Consider the following 15,519-nt stretch of genomic DNA (forward strand, 5'->3'; position numbering starts at 1 on the left):
GTACCCAGACAGTCTTACAAGACAGATGACATGCTCTGTTGGAAAACGGATGGGGCAGATACCAAACAGAAACGCATGCGCTGAAAGTGGTAGACACCGTCTTGAGTAATAAAAGGTGCAAGCTCTCGGCTTTTTTCCAATAAAAGCAGGTGATGATATGAAGAATGTAGGTTCAACTTACTGAATGCCATGGCATCAGCAAATCGATGCAGCAGTTAATCTCTGGGTAGCGGAAAAGCGTTGTCCTAAATGGCCTTCTTGAGTATCCGGTGATTGACGCAAAGTCGTGTGGAATGGTCCTTTTCCCGAACCACGACGAGCGGAAAAATGTACTCATATACGGAGGCACGTTTGACGATGTCAGCTGTTTCCAGTCGACGCAGTTCAGCCGATCTTGCCTGGGAAGCACTAAGGCTAGATGAGGAAGTGTTGCTGCTATGGGCTGCACTGAAGGTCGCTGACGATCGTCATGAATCAAGCCCTTTCCAAGTCCAAGGTGTCCTGAGAACCGAAGCGAAAATTCCTTAGTAGCGTGGTGCGGCAGAGACACCAGGATTAGTCCAAGCACCTGAAACTGGGTGACTATTGACTGAATGTGCATCTACGCGATTACCAGAGCCTGAATGGCATCTAGGCTCTCAAGGAAGCGCATTCATCTGAGACATGTACGGTAATCCTTGCACATGTGTTGCGGTATAATACCGCCAAAAATAAATGCCGTGCTTGTAATACTTTTTACTACGAATTGTTTTTGAGTCCGAGGCTCAGAGTATACAAAGGGAAAGCTTGAAAATGCTCCTTGCAAAAGCCGATTCTACAAGTCAGCATATGCGAGTCTTCTCTTGGAAGTACTCTCGTGGTTGCTGCATTTTTTCTCTCAAAATATTTCAGTGGAAGAGGTTGTTGCTGCTCTGTTCGTAGTGCTTATCTACTCTTCAGATGATATCCTGGAACTGTATAGTGGCGGGGTTCACTTCCGACGTTAAGTCGTAGAACATACCCTCCCCCTGGAAGGCCAAGTTCGACTGCAAAACGCCGTTCTTCCCCCACTCCGCTAAAACCTCACCTCCGGCCGCCTATAGAAAAGTGTGGAACGACCCAAGATACGCTAGGTGGACCCAAGTCACCCAAGATACGCTAGGTGGACCCGCAACAAAATTAAATGGCGGCGGAGGGGGAGTGAGCGCCAGGCTTGGTGAGGCGAACAAACGAGGAGTAGCAAGCGCAGACAGCGTTGTCTCAATGCGGGTAGAAGACTAAAACAGAAACAGGAGGAAGGGCAAGTAGTTGCAGAAAAGTCTACCTCGTCACCAGTAGTTGTATTTCCAAGCTGTCGTGTTCCCTCGATAGGGCAGCCAGAACGCGGGGCCCACGAAGTAAAGCCCACGGTCGCAGGCACGGAGCGCCGCAGAAAAAAGAGGATTTCCTTGTACGAGGACCAACCGTACACTCACGTTATTTCAAAAGATTAGAAGGGAACACGGCGCAGCACCCTCATTAGGTTTTGTGCGGCATGAAGTTAGCGCTCCAAACAGCCTTAACATGAAACTCCCGATTTTACAGATTCCTTGATGCAATACGATCGACACGCGGGAGCTTGCGGTCTCTCTTGTCTCTTGTTTTCCAAATATTGCTGTTTTCCTTGTCTTACGCAGGCCACAAAGGGACTGATGGTTCTACTTCCGAAAGGACTAATAGCTCGATCTTGCCGTGTATTACCAACATGCGAACCCAACTTGCGAATACCTTAAAATTTTCAAAGCATATCTTCTTCGGAATAAGAATGCACATTTGCTAAAGGCAAATACAAGGAAGACAAGTTTGTGATACCCGTGGTGCAACAAACAAGGCTACAGTGTTGAAGCTCTGAGAAAGCCATTGAGCTTTGACGCATCACTTTTATTTCACTAGAAAGAAAATATCGCAATCGTAAAGTAACATGAACAAAAGATGCATTTTCACATGGGTATTGGACATCGTCGTTCGAAGTCAAATTACTCGAAAATAATACACGCGCAAACTGTTCTGGATCTAAGTATGGGCAAACATTGCGCCACTTGCTCATATCCATGCCGCACAGTGTAATTAAGAATGTTATGAAACTTGAATAAACCAGTATAAAGCTTGTCAACCCTTAGCAGTCGTTATCAACCTTACGGGACAAGATCGGGCTCGTGTCAAACGTTATCGGTTTGTATCAGCCTTTACGGACTTGATGCGATCCTTACCAACCCTTATCGCTCCTTATCAACCTTATCGAACTTGATCGGATTCTTAACAACCGTTATCTGTGCTTGCTAACATTATCAGATTTAGTTCGATCACTGTAAACGCTTGTCGCTATTTGCACCTTATCCATCTGCGTCGAACCATTATCAACCATCATGAGACATATATGTACGTACAAGCTACATCGCAAAAAAAATTCCCGATAGTACAGCACCGTTAGTGCGTACACGTTACGTTGTTGTGGTGAGTTCTTGCGATAGTGTGACGTCGCGTGTCAGGCAAGCGAAGTTAGCGCAACCTGATGAACCTTGACCACTAGCGTAGAGTTTATGGCGAAAAGGCGTAGCATCGAAAGTGATGATTTTTCTTTTGTTTGGCCTAATTATGCGTACCCAGCCTGCTCGCGCCATATCAGATGGGGAGTTGTCCCTGCTTTCAAGGCGTCGCAAGACTGCCAAGCAAGGCGAGAGGAGCCAATTGTGGATAGCTAGTGGCAGAAATAGAATAAAACTGGATTGGAATATCTTTACGCCATAGTGCCTCAGGAGACGCACATAAAACAGGCGACGTTGTTCACAGGAATAAGTTGAATCATTCTCTCTAACGTTCTGGAGGAATGTACAGATACTGCTCTGGTGCTTCGGCTAATAAATGATTGCACTGTTTTTATCTCAATCGAAAGTTTCCTGGCTTCTCTGCAAGCATTCCTAGGATCAATCTGAAGACCAATATTTTTGCTCGAAGTGCCTGTCAGTGATGTCATCTCCCCTCAGGGCCATCCTTCTTGGTCGCTGCCCATCACGCTCGAGCAAAGAAGTGAAGTAGCTGCTCGAGAGAAATATAGAGAGAAATAAAGTTATTGTTTAAAAATTTTAGTATCACTTTTGCCGGAGGGTGGCTTCTCCTGTAGGCACAGCCACGCACCGGGGCTGGTAGAGCACAGTCAATTGAGTTTCCAGGTCAGTATGGGTGAGGGTGGCTGCCCTGTGTTCCATATAGGATTTCTTTTTTGTTTATTGGTATCAATTTGAATTTTAGGGCTGTTAGTTGCACGCCCATGTCACATGGGGCAAATTTAGCGCCCCCCGGCACAAAGGCAACTTTTTGGCACATATAGTTGGCCAGATGGTAAGCCACCTCCCAGATGTGACATGTGCTTGTCTAGATTTTGCAGTAAAGCTGAGTCCCCTCCACTGTTAATTACGGATTTTGCGCTGCGAGTTCTTGGTATGCACGGCGTTGCTGTTCTAAGACCTCGCATACTATATTTCATTGTTGTTTTCGTTCAGGGTGTTGTTCCTTGCTCGGATTGAACTCTCGCGAGCAAGATCGTCTGCCCCTGTGTTACTGGTGACAGGAGCATGTCCCATACACCATCTATTGTGATGTTCTTGTCTTAGTCGAAGGTCCATAAAGAGCAATTCTTCAAATTCTTTCGTGGAGAAAGAGTCGGCAGGTCGCCTGGGAGTCTGTGTCCTTACCGCCACACCTACTGAAGCCGCCTCCGCTGTGCTGCTGCAGACCAGTAGTTAACCAGTATTTTCCAGTAAACAGTACTAACCAGTTAACCAGTACAGTAGACCAGTACTTTCTACTGCAGAAAGTAGTTACGGATCTTGGGTTTGCAGGCCTCAAAGGATCCACAATAACGTGTCTCCCAATGTCGTGTGGTGTGTGCGCGTGTATATTGTATAGGTGTTATTGCCGAATTGTTTGTCTAATTGTTGGGATCTGGCTCATGCAAAAGGGAGCTCGTAACAGCGAATGGGAGCTCGCAACAGCGAAAGGGAGCTCGTTCTTTGTGCTTTTGTTGGTCGTCTTGGCTGCATATATTCCTATTATTCAGCGTCATCTTTTAACGAACCTTCTGAGTCTCGGCGCCGTTTTGGGGAACCGGGTTTTTGAGTGTCCTTATTATTGGTGGTGTGGTTTAGTCGTTCATGGCATTCTTTGGTCCTGTTAGATGTTATCCAACGCATGATGCGTATTTTGAGGGGCATTCATGCTTGGGATTTAGACCTTGTATCCTGCATTTGTGAAATGCAGGAAGGCTGGGGTTCGGGCAGACATCGGTCCTATGCCCTATTTTAGCTAAACATTATACACGTTTGGATTATATTTTTGTTTAAGAAACATGTGACCTCCATCTCCTCACAATACACTTCCATGGGAAGGATTTTACCGTAGGAGGTGCTAAAATATGTCTCCAATTCCCCGAGCATTATTGCTTATATGATATGTACTGTTTGATTTCATGTTCTTAAGTGGTTTTTTCATTATTCCACTCAAGGCCATGTATAGCTCATTTGAGTGTTACTCCTAAGGTTGCTAGATCAGCGTTTAAATAGTGCACTTTGCCGTTGAGACGGATTGAGGTTAAGTTACTGACCTATACCACCGCTTTATGTTCTAGTGTCGATACAATGAAGATAATAAGTACTGGTTTTCCGTTTAACAGAAAATTTTCACCACTGACCTACCCTCCACTCACTTCGGGAACTGTTTCGGCTAATAGGGGGCACGTAAAATGCCGTATGATGAGTCCTTTGTGCCATCTGAGAGTCAGTTTAAAGTTTTTTTATTTAGATAGAGGTGGCGGCTTCTCGTAGATTGATTTCTTACAAGGGACTGGATGCAGCGGTCTGATGCTCGCCTCGATGCTCTCCGCTCACGTGGCCCGATTCCTTCCTTTTCTTCCTCTTCTGTTTTTCTTGCTTTCCTGTGGCGAAGTGTTAGCAGCCCACGTCTTCTAGTTGTAGTTGGCTGTGTGCTGTGACGCTCGTTGGAGTCGAACGGCCCGTGGTTGCCAAAATGGCTGATCTGGAATTCCATTATTCTTGGTAATACTTTCAATCATGCTCAGAGTCCGTTTTCCACTCAGATGCATTCGGCGATGTTGCTTCCAAAGTCATCGTAGCTGCACTCGAGCCCCGCTTACTCGACATCGGGCCACTTCGCACGTGCGTCGCAGGTGGCGGCGTTTTCACTGGAACATGCTGCCCGTTGTACTAGGGACAGGAATAATTAGGTTCCGCAGTAAATATTTGATGTACATTCAAAGCGTCTGGTGTACCCTGGTTCCTCGGAAGTTGTGTAATGAATTTGTTTCCGCTTGTTCCATGTTTCGTCCCACAAAACAGCTTCCTAAAGCGTTTTTTTGTATGAGCGCAATCAGACTCCGTCAGCATTACTGTGAGAAGCATATTATTTAAACCATGAGTTTCCCGCGTGCATTTGCCAGAGACAGAAAGAGCACACGTACAGCACATTGGCAAACATGAGTCAGTGTTAGTGCAGCGCTGTTGAAAAGACTAGTTTTTGTAACACCATTTGCTTGACACTGCTGACATAACATGGATGGTATGCTCTAATAAATGTGTAAAGCAAGTGAACGCTTCGCCAATGTCTCCGAAGGTTCGTCATAATCCTGTCCTTGTTCTGCCATCGTTATTAGGTCACCGTCTTCATCACCATCTTATATTTTGGCATTGTCAGCACATCAGCATTGTAACTTTCATGCAACTGTCGTCACGCCGTTCTCGTTACCCATGTTCTACCTAAGGCTCTCCTCATTCTAACACAAGCGTCGTCGTTATACGCGATTTCCAGGAGCTAGCAATAGAAGTCAACGTGTTGAACTCATTTGCACGTAAACGACTTAGACCCACTCAGTGTGGTACACGCTCTATCAATTGAACAAGCCCGCAGAACAGAGATGAAAATAAATAGTAAATGACCCACACATCTGCTCCATCTATATGTGAGCGTACCAGCTACATTAGCGCAAATATATGTTGCATCCGTTCCTGTGCACCACTTGCGCCATCTGCAGCTCTTGAAATACCTCGTGATTCTAATTCTGCACAATCTCTGCCTCTTTTTTCTGTAGTATGGCTGGAAGCTCGCAGACAACGCCGCATATATACACGACACGTTGAGACCCCCCTTGTACCATGGCTGGACATTTCGAGTGTTTTTTTACGCTATGGATCCGTGAGTATAATACAAGGCTGCACATATTTGTGTATTGCACACGATAAAGGGCAAAACCGAACTGATTTGTAGAAACGCCTCATTAGTAGTTGTTTATATTTAGGAAATATAGTCATAATCTGCCCACATAAGCCTTCTCAGGCAACGAATGCCGTTAAGGAGGCAAAAAAACTATTATTCTTGATATTTCTAACATGAACATTGTCTGAATGCTGATCAGTCTGCTGTATTACCGAAAGGTCAACAACGTGCCCGTACTTGCTTGCCCTTGTATTGAATTATAAACCGTGTGTTTCGCAGCTAGAGCGCAACTATTATTACAGCGGTACTATTCGGCCCATAATGTCACTATGTACACATTATAGAGTCCTCATTTTACAAATATTGGACAATTGTGTTTAGGCCTGCGCTTTTGCCTTGCGGAGAGCGCATAAATCGGTCTGTGAAAACAAACATATGCATTTGTACTCCAATATTGCCTCGCTGTGAAACTACACCAGGAAGGTGACGGCGTCATGTCTTAGACGCAAGGACACCAGTACTGCACCTAACATACCAGTATGTTGGTTCACGCCACCAAGCACACTGGGAGGACGCTGTAAAATGAGTAAATTGAGTGGTTACCTATTTTCGCGATGTCACAATTTGCCCAACTCATCTTGCCTTATCCTGGCTTTTCAGCAGAATGATAAATTGAGTGCATAACAAGGCAACAATAATATTAGCGATGAGATTGTTCCGAGAATTACAACCTTTCACTGGATTCAGTTGATTATTCATACAGCACTTATTGGCAACCAAGAATAGGGCTCCCAGCCATTTCAACTTTTTATTAGTACAGCCAATACCCTCATCAAAAGTTCCAAGTCTACACTTTACACCCCCGCAAGGGCACCTTGAGACTCAAGGTGATGGTGCTTGGCGCCACCACGGACCCTTAGCCCCCATACCGAAGCTGTAATCCGCACCGTGGCGAGAGGTTGTAAGGTGAAGGGTAGAAACCATGAACGGTGGCGGTCGGGGCCATGGTCAAGCCCAGGCCGACGGGCTTGACCACCTGTTTACCAGGTGGGGGGCTCCGGGACCTTCTTGTGTCTATAAGGGTGAAACACAGGTGACACAGTAGGAACCCTTAATCCATACATGCCGCATGGATTCTCAATTTCCCCCTCTAAAAAAAAATGATCGGAACCGGGAACGGTACCGCACCGAAGGAATCAAAGTTCCAACTCAGAAATGTGCAGAAAATTTTCTACAGTTCCTGGTAGTTCACGCTGTTGAGCAAAAGGTTCCAGTGGCCACTCTATCAGTGTTTGTACTACAAAAGTGGCTAGTAGCTAACATAGGCGAAGAATATGAAGCAAAAAAACTGTCCTCAGGAGATCTGCTTGTAGAAGTCAAATCCAAAAAGCAGAGTGATGCGTTAATCGCACAAAAGAAGCTTGCTGACCTTAACATTACTGTAACACCTCACAGAAGCCTGAACAGCGTTCAGGGAGTAATTTCTGAGCGGCTGCTAATGACAGAAAACGAAAATGAGCTCCTCGAGAATTTGCGAGACCAAGGAGTAACGTCCCTGCGCCGCATAAATATAAAGCGCAATGGCGAAGAAAAAACAACACCTCACATCGTGCTAACATTCGGCAGCACTCGCTTGCCCGAGTCTGTCCGGGTTGCATTCATCAGGTGCCCAGTGCGCCCATACATCCCTAACCCTAGGAGATGTTTCGAATGCCAAAGGTATGGCCATGGCAGCAACACATGTAGAGGCAAGGAGACCTGTGCGAAATGCGCCGAAACCGAACACAATAATGACAACTGCCAAGCAAGTGAAACAAAGTGTGCAAATTGCAACGGTCCACGTGCAGCGTACTCACGAACCTGTGAAGTATTCAAAAAAGAAAAACAAATAATCAATCTGAAAGTACGAGAAAACATATCTTACCCTGAGGCAAGGAAGAAGTTCAGTCAAGAGACATCCAGGTCATATGTTGACGCCGTGCGCCGGGGGGCCGAGCGGCGTCTGGTGACAGTGGGCACACAGTACACCATTGTTGATGTGTGCCTGCCCCGTCCCCCACCCGAACGGCACTCCGGTGTCGGCACCATTGACATCCCGGAGGTTCACCTGACGGCGGCCTCTGGCACAACCAAAGTTAGTGGGAGTGGCGACACACCACTCCAACTTCAGGCCACTGCCCAGGCAGGGCCATCCACAACTCTGACAGGTGCAGCCAAGGCTGCCATACTATCACAGAGAAAAGGCTCGCTGGCCCCTGAGCCGGTAGGCCGCAGGGCTTCCCCCCATAGGGAGAAGCCACAAATCCGTACCCCCGCGGGTTCCCCGCGGAAACCCATCACCTCGCTGGAGGCGATGGATATAAGCAGTAGCCCGCCTCCGCAGCAGCGGCGGCGCAACTCCCTTGATCACAAAAAGGGAGGAAAAACTCCAATAACGGGCCCCACAAAACCGGTAGCATAGGTTTTTGAAATACTTTCGTCAAATTTATTAGGTATGGCGTTCCTAATTCACTGGAACTGTCGAGGCATATTAAAAAACTACGGCGACATAAAAGATATCCTTGCTGTATATTCCCCGGTTGTTTTGTGTCTCCAGGAGACAAACTTGGGATCAAAACATAAAAATATTTTAAGTAAATACAAAGTCTTTCGTCACGACCGAGAGCAAGCAAATAGGCTCTCTGGAGGTACTGCCATAGTTGTTCAAAGTAGTGTGGCTACTCGTGAAGTCAAGCTTCAGACTGCACTTGAAGCCGTTGCAGTATCTGTAGTACACTTTAAAACAATTACAATATGCTCCGTATATATCCAACCAAACCTGGTAGTAACGCTCCATGACTTAGAAGACCTTTTAAAACAATTACCAGAGCCATATCTGTTAGTCGGCGATTTTAATGCTCACTCCAATTTGTGGGGAAGCGAACAAACGGACACTAGAGGCCGTATTTTAGAAGATTTTATTCTCTGCAATAATATATGCCTGCTCAACAGGGGCAAACACACATACTGCTCTCCAAGCTCCGGAAAATGGAGCTGCATAGATTTGTCTCTTACATCGCCTTCTGTTTTTAATGCTTTTAAATGGGATGTCTTGGACAACCCGTATGGTAGCGATCATTTACCTGTTTTTATCAACCTAACATCATCTCCGCCAATCATTCCTACAAAACCACGACGCTGGATGCTCCATTTGGCCGACTGGGCGCTGTTTCGAGAAAGTGCCAGCTTAGAAAAAAATAGATCCACATCATTTAGCTATAGATGAACTTAACGAAACTGTCACAAACTGCATTATTTCTGCCGCGCTCCTGGCCATACCTCAATCTTCTGGAGTGGTGAAACAAAACCACAAAACCTCGTATACAAAAGAATGTAGGTTAGCAAAAAAGAAACAGAACAAAGCATGGGGAAACTTTCGTAGGTACCCCACGCAGAAAAATCTCATAGACTTTAAGAAGGCAAGAGCACAAGCCCGATATATCCGCCGTAGAACCGAAAAGACTTCGTGGCAAAATTACGTGACTTCCATAAATAGCTCAACCACATCAAAAGAAATGTGGGAGAAGGTACGTAAGCTAGATGGTAAATACTCCCCTTTCACACTTCCCCTTCTAACAGCCCCTGGTGCACAGACAAATATCGAAGAACAGGCAGACATTTTAGGTGAATATTTTTCGGCAGTTACCAGCTCATCAAACTACACAGAATCATTTCTTACGTACAAAAACAGAGCCGAGAAACAAAGACTCCCTACAAGTGGATATACAAATGAACCATATAATAAATTATTCACAGTTCAAGAAATCAACACAGTCTTATCCGCTGGTAAAGAGACTGCACCCGGCCCTGACGGAATACACTATCAAATGCTGTCCCACCTCTCTGAACCTGCCGTAGAGGCACTCTTAAGTTTTTTTAATAAGGTTTGGGTATCGGGTAAACTACCCGAAGCCTGGAAGAAGGCCATCATCGTTCCATTTTTAAAGTCCGAAAAACCACCAACCTCTCCCAGTAGTTACAGGCCCATAGCGCTCACCAGCTGCCTCGCAAAATCCTTTGAAAGTATCGTGAATATGAGATTAACCTTTGTGCTAGAAGCCCGTGAGCTACTCGATGTCCATCAGTGCGGTTTCAAAAAGGCATGCTCCACAACAGACCACCTGGTTCGTCTTGAAAATACTATTCGTGAAGCCTTTATACACAAACAACAATGTCTTGCTGTATTTTTCGATCTAGAGAAAGCTTATGACACAACCTGGAGGTACGGAATTCTTCACGATTTGGCTGAACTTGGTATTCGGGGCAGGATGCTGAACTGCCTAAAAGACTTCCTGTCAAACCGTTCATTCCATGTACGCCTCGGTTCAACCCTGTCGAGAATTTTCATTCAAGAAAATGGAGTGCCCCAAGGGAGTGTTTTAAGCACGACCCTCTTTGTTGTTAAAATGAATTCGATCGGTAAAATAATTCCAAGGTCAATTATGTATTCAATCTATGTCGACGATCTTCAGATAGCTTGCACGTCCTCAAACATAGCAACATGCGAAAGACAAGTGCAGTTAACAATAAATAAACTTTCAAAGTGGGCTGACCAAAATGGTTTCCGGTTCTCCCCACAGAAAACAGTGGCCATCCTTTTCTCACTAAAACGTGGCCTACAGACAGATCCTATACTACACCTGAACGAAGCAGAATTGCCGGTAAAAAATGAACACAAATTTCTGGGCATAACTTTTGACAGAAAACTGACCTTCTTGCCACACATAAAGAACCTGAAGAAGAAAACCTCCCAATCATTAAACATATTAAAAGTGCTTTCACATAAACGCTGGGGGGCTGATAGGACCTGCCTTTTACGCATCTACCGCAGTATAGTTCGCTCTTGCCTCGATTATGGTTGCATAGTATACAACTCAGCTCGACAGTCCTACCTGAAGCAATTAGATCCAGTTCATAACTCAGGTCTGCGCCTTGCAAGTGGGGCATACAGGACATCACCCATAAATAGCCTATATGTCGAATGTAACGAACCAGCCCTCGCAGATAGAAGAGCCATGCTCACATGCACATATGTCCTAAAAACCCGTTCACTACCAAAACATCTCTGCTACTCCATAGTTACGAAGTGCCCGTCTAAGCAGCTTTTTAACAACAAACCGAATGCGACGAGACCCCTTATTCTCAGATTTGAAGAAATTTGCCAGGAATTAGGTATTCTAGACACACTGCCTGATGTTGCCCAGAGACCCGAACCACTACCACCTTGGCACACCTTTCCCAGTGTAGGTGACTACACACTGACACATTTTCATAAAAAGCAAACTCCACGTGAACATATAATACAAGAATTTTTGGCGCTAGACGAAAAGTACAAAGGACACACAGTATTTTATACTGACGGTTCTAAAACATCACTTTACGTCGGAAGTGCTGTAGTGCAAGATAAATGGGAAAAGGTAGTCAGGTTGCCTCAGTGCACGTCAATTTTCTCAGCCGAATGTCATGCCATTTCGGTGGCTGTATCAAAAATAGTCGAGATGAACATTCAAAACAGCATTATATACACGGACTCGCTGAGTGCAATAACAGCACTGAAAGCCAGAAACGTAAGGGAACCTTTAATAGGAAGTATAATTCATAACATAATAACCGCTCAAACACAAGGACACGAAATTAAGCTCTGTTGGATACCAAGCCATCACGGAATTAGAGGCAACGAGAGAGCTGACGCGTGCGCCGCTCAAGCCTACCATAAGGATGTCAGTACTGTAAATATACCCTATACAGATTGCATGAAGTTAGTGAAAAACAAGCTGAAAGAAAAATGGCAGTGTACATGGAATAGCGAAGAAAATAACAAACTACATTTAGTAAAACCTATTCTAGGAGAATGGCGATCATGCAGGCATCAGGAACGTTTTATAGAAGTAATTTTATGCCGCCTGCGCATCGGACACACACACCTAACACATAACTTTCTACTGACAAAACAAGAGAAACCCTTATGTGAGAAATGTGGAGATGAACTCACTGTAAATCACATTTTATTCTCGTGCACACAACTCGAACGGCTAAGGAAAAGATATTTTACTGTATTTTACAATGAATGCATTCCCTTTCATCCCAGTCTGCTTTTAGGAGATAGCCCACTTGTAGGAACTTCATCTCTTTTTAGTTTTTTGAAAGACGCAGCGATCCTAAACGAAATATAATATATCACAGAACTACTAATTCTAAAAATTATTACCTAGTTTTTTCACGCATCTTATGATGCACCTCACCCATTTTCTCAGTCCTGAGAAGAAGGCTGAGGTCTTCATTTGGTCTGTTGGGCTCCTCAGAGTCCTTGTCCGGACAAGGACTTTCGCTGAGGATACCCAATTTTAGAAATAAATTATACCATGTGTTTGGCGCATGATAGCCTCAGTTGCTTATGCGCCATAAAACCCAATACAATACAATACAATACACTTTACACCTTCAAAACGGCAGAATGTCATGGCCTTTCTTTAGAAAGTGATTTTTTTTATACATTCTAGTGTTTCGCATGGCTACCTGCTTGCTGCGTGCTAGGTGTTTTTGGGACAGCCGCGGTTTGGGCAGATATGTTTGCGGATATATATAAGAAGAATATATTAGGCTACCATGGAAGGGGCGTATATGAGCCTGTCGTCGGTGAACAGGTACGCAGATAATATTATAAATACTTATTTCTTCGCTTCCTGTATAAACCTGGACATTGCTTGGCGGCTATTGGACACTCGTAAACTACACCAATGTGTTCATTGCATGGTGAACTATATTCACCACATTCTGGGATATACCTTAGTCTCTTTGACTTACGCAATAAGCATCCGCGGATTCGTTTTAGACAATCCTGTACAATGAGCATGTTCCATTACATTTCATAAACTTGCAACATCATATCAGTTTATAAATATTTATAACACACCCACTCCCTAACATACTGATTTACATTTTGGGCATGGATAACTTTTGAAGGGTTTTTTTTTTTGCCATTCTACATGTGTTACATAGAAAGGGGCCGTTCAAGGCAATTATTCCAGAATGGGTATGGGCCAGTGCGACATCAGTGGTAGACAGTACCTAAATGATGCCCCAGACGTGTCGCACTTTGCACGAATGTGCCATCACCAGTCTTACGTCAACCAGCACGAACATAGTCTGACTATAAAGGACTCAGCGTGAAAACTGAATGGCAGAAGTTTATTGTTTTATTGAACGAAGTTACGTCCACAAAAGCAAGAGACACTCAAAGCACAATGACAGTGCCGAACACAATCAGCGATCGTCGAAATCTGATTGAGGGTCAAGCGCACCAGCTTTTATGCATGAGTCATCGAAGCTTCGAGAGTAATCGCTGGTACCCGCGTGTCTTCCAGCGAGTGCTATACAGTTCCCGTCGCTCATACAATGATATTGTACAGGTTTTGGTGACAACAAACAACGGATAGAGACATTGATAACACACGAGAAACTTCCCAACATGCAGCCGCGTCCTGCCCTGACAGATAACGTTCTCCATTTTCTAGCATTTTCTAGCCCGTGAAAAGCGGTCACCCAAGAATGATAAACAAGCCAAAGTGTAAATGCTCCCCTCTCAAAAAGCATCGTGCTGTGGCAACAAACATAACATACTTACTTATTATAACATACATAGCATGGTTATTATAAATGGGACAAAAAAACAAAGAAACCAAGTTCAATGCAACAATGTCCAAAGAAAGCAAGTTCAAAGTTCAGCTATGCAAACTTCCAAACTTCGTTAGTACTTGTAGAACGGCTGAAGTCGCACAACATGAACTATTTGTGGTCGTAAGCGGTGCCGCTTTTATTGGGAAATGCCGTCTCGCACGACCTCATAGTCGAGTGCGCCAATGCTTTGGATGATCTTGTAGGGCCAGAAATAGCGGTGTAGAAGTTTCTCGCTAAGCCCTCATCGGCTTATAGGGGTACAAACCTAAACGCGGTCGCTGCGCTTGTACCCGACGTAGATTCTAGTATCGGCTGTGGGTATCCAGCTGGTTCTTGATGCGCAGGTGGGTGAGCTGTAAGGCTTCTTCGGCGTGCTGCACATAGGCTGCGACGTCGAGACTCTCTTCGTCGGTGACGTATGACTGCGTTGGCGTCGAGAGTCATCGTGGGGTTCCGGCCATAAACCAGCTTGAAAGACGTGATCTTCGGAGTTTCTTGCACCGCCGTGTTGTAAGTGAAGGTTAAGCATCACAGGACGGCCTCCCACTTCTTGTGTTCGACGACGACGTATATTGCAAGCATGTTGGCGATGGTCCCGGTCAGGGGCTCCGTAAAACCATTCGTCAGCGCGTGGTAGGCAGTTGGCCAGGCAAAACGGTTTGAGTCAGCTCATCAGTCAAGGCCATCCCTCTATCGGTGAGGAGGACTTCCGGGGCATCATATTGCAGCAGGATGTTCTGGACGAAGAATTCAGCAACTTCGGCAGCACAGCCTGTAGGGTGAGCTTTCGTTTCAGCATAATGGGTATGGTAGTCGGCAGCCACGACGACTGACTTGTTTCCTGATGTTCACCTCGAAAAGGGCCCCAACAAATCTCGATGTGCTGAAACGGTCAGCAAGGAGGCTTGATCGGCTGTAGCAAATCATCGGCGCCGTCGGTGGTGCCTTGCTTCGCTAGCAGTCTCGACATGTCTCGACATAACGGCGACAGGCGCGGCAAATAGTACTCCTCTTGTATTCTTCCAAGATTACGGCGAAACCAGAGTTGCTGGGCTGTCTCACCTCTGTACTGGGCGTGAAGCATTTCTGACTAGAGTCCTGCGGGTTCTTCATCAGCAGGACATCGTTTCGTCTGAAAAGTGAAGATAATCCGCGCCTAAATAACATCGAGACATCACCGGTCTTTCCTTGCAAGTACTCAGCAAAGATTCTGAGTGCTGGGTCCACTCCCTGTGGCAATGCAAATTCATCGCCAGGTATTGTACCTAAAAATCTGCCCTATCTTATTCAGTTGCGCTCGGCGGGCCCACGGGACGCGCAAGGTGGACAGTCAGCATCAGAGTGTTTTAGTCCGCACCTGCAGATGACAGTGATGTCATATTTTTACAGTCAGAGGCTCCACTGCCACGGGCGTCCAGAAAGGCCCTTTAAGTTCACCAGCCAACTTAACGCGTGATGGTCGCTGATGACTTAGAATGGACTGCCTTGCATGGAACGGCGGAATTTCACTGTAGGCTATGTGTTGGACAGGCAGTCCTTTTCGGTTGCAAAATAGTTGCC

General features: G+C 45.4%; 1 protein-coding gene across 3 annotated transcripts in view; it reads left to right on the forward strand.

Moving 5' to 3' along the window:
- Positions 1–15,519, forward strand: part of LOC129385712 (uncharacterized) — a 117,256-nt gene that overhangs the window by 13,439 nt on the left and 88,298 nt on the right. For 2 of the 3 annotated variants that reach the window (XM_055072702.1, XM_055072703.1), the window contains one exon: positions 6,119–6,222. The exons of the other annotated variant lie outside the window; for it this stretch is intronic. In XM_055072702.1, coding sequence (XP_054928677.1) covers positions 6,119–6,222 — 104 coding nt within the window. The remainder of the gene's footprint in view (positions 1–6,118; positions 6,223–15,519) is intronic. 3 annotated transcript variants of the gene reach the window in all.

This window comes from Dermacentor andersoni, chromosome 7 (genome assembly GCF_023375885.2).
Source record: "Dermacentor andersoni chromosome 7, qqDerAnde1_hic_scaffold, whole genome shotgun sequence".
Taxonomy (NCBI): domain Eukaryota; kingdom Metazoa; phylum Arthropoda; class Arachnida; order Ixodida; family Ixodidae; genus Dermacentor; species Dermacentor andersoni.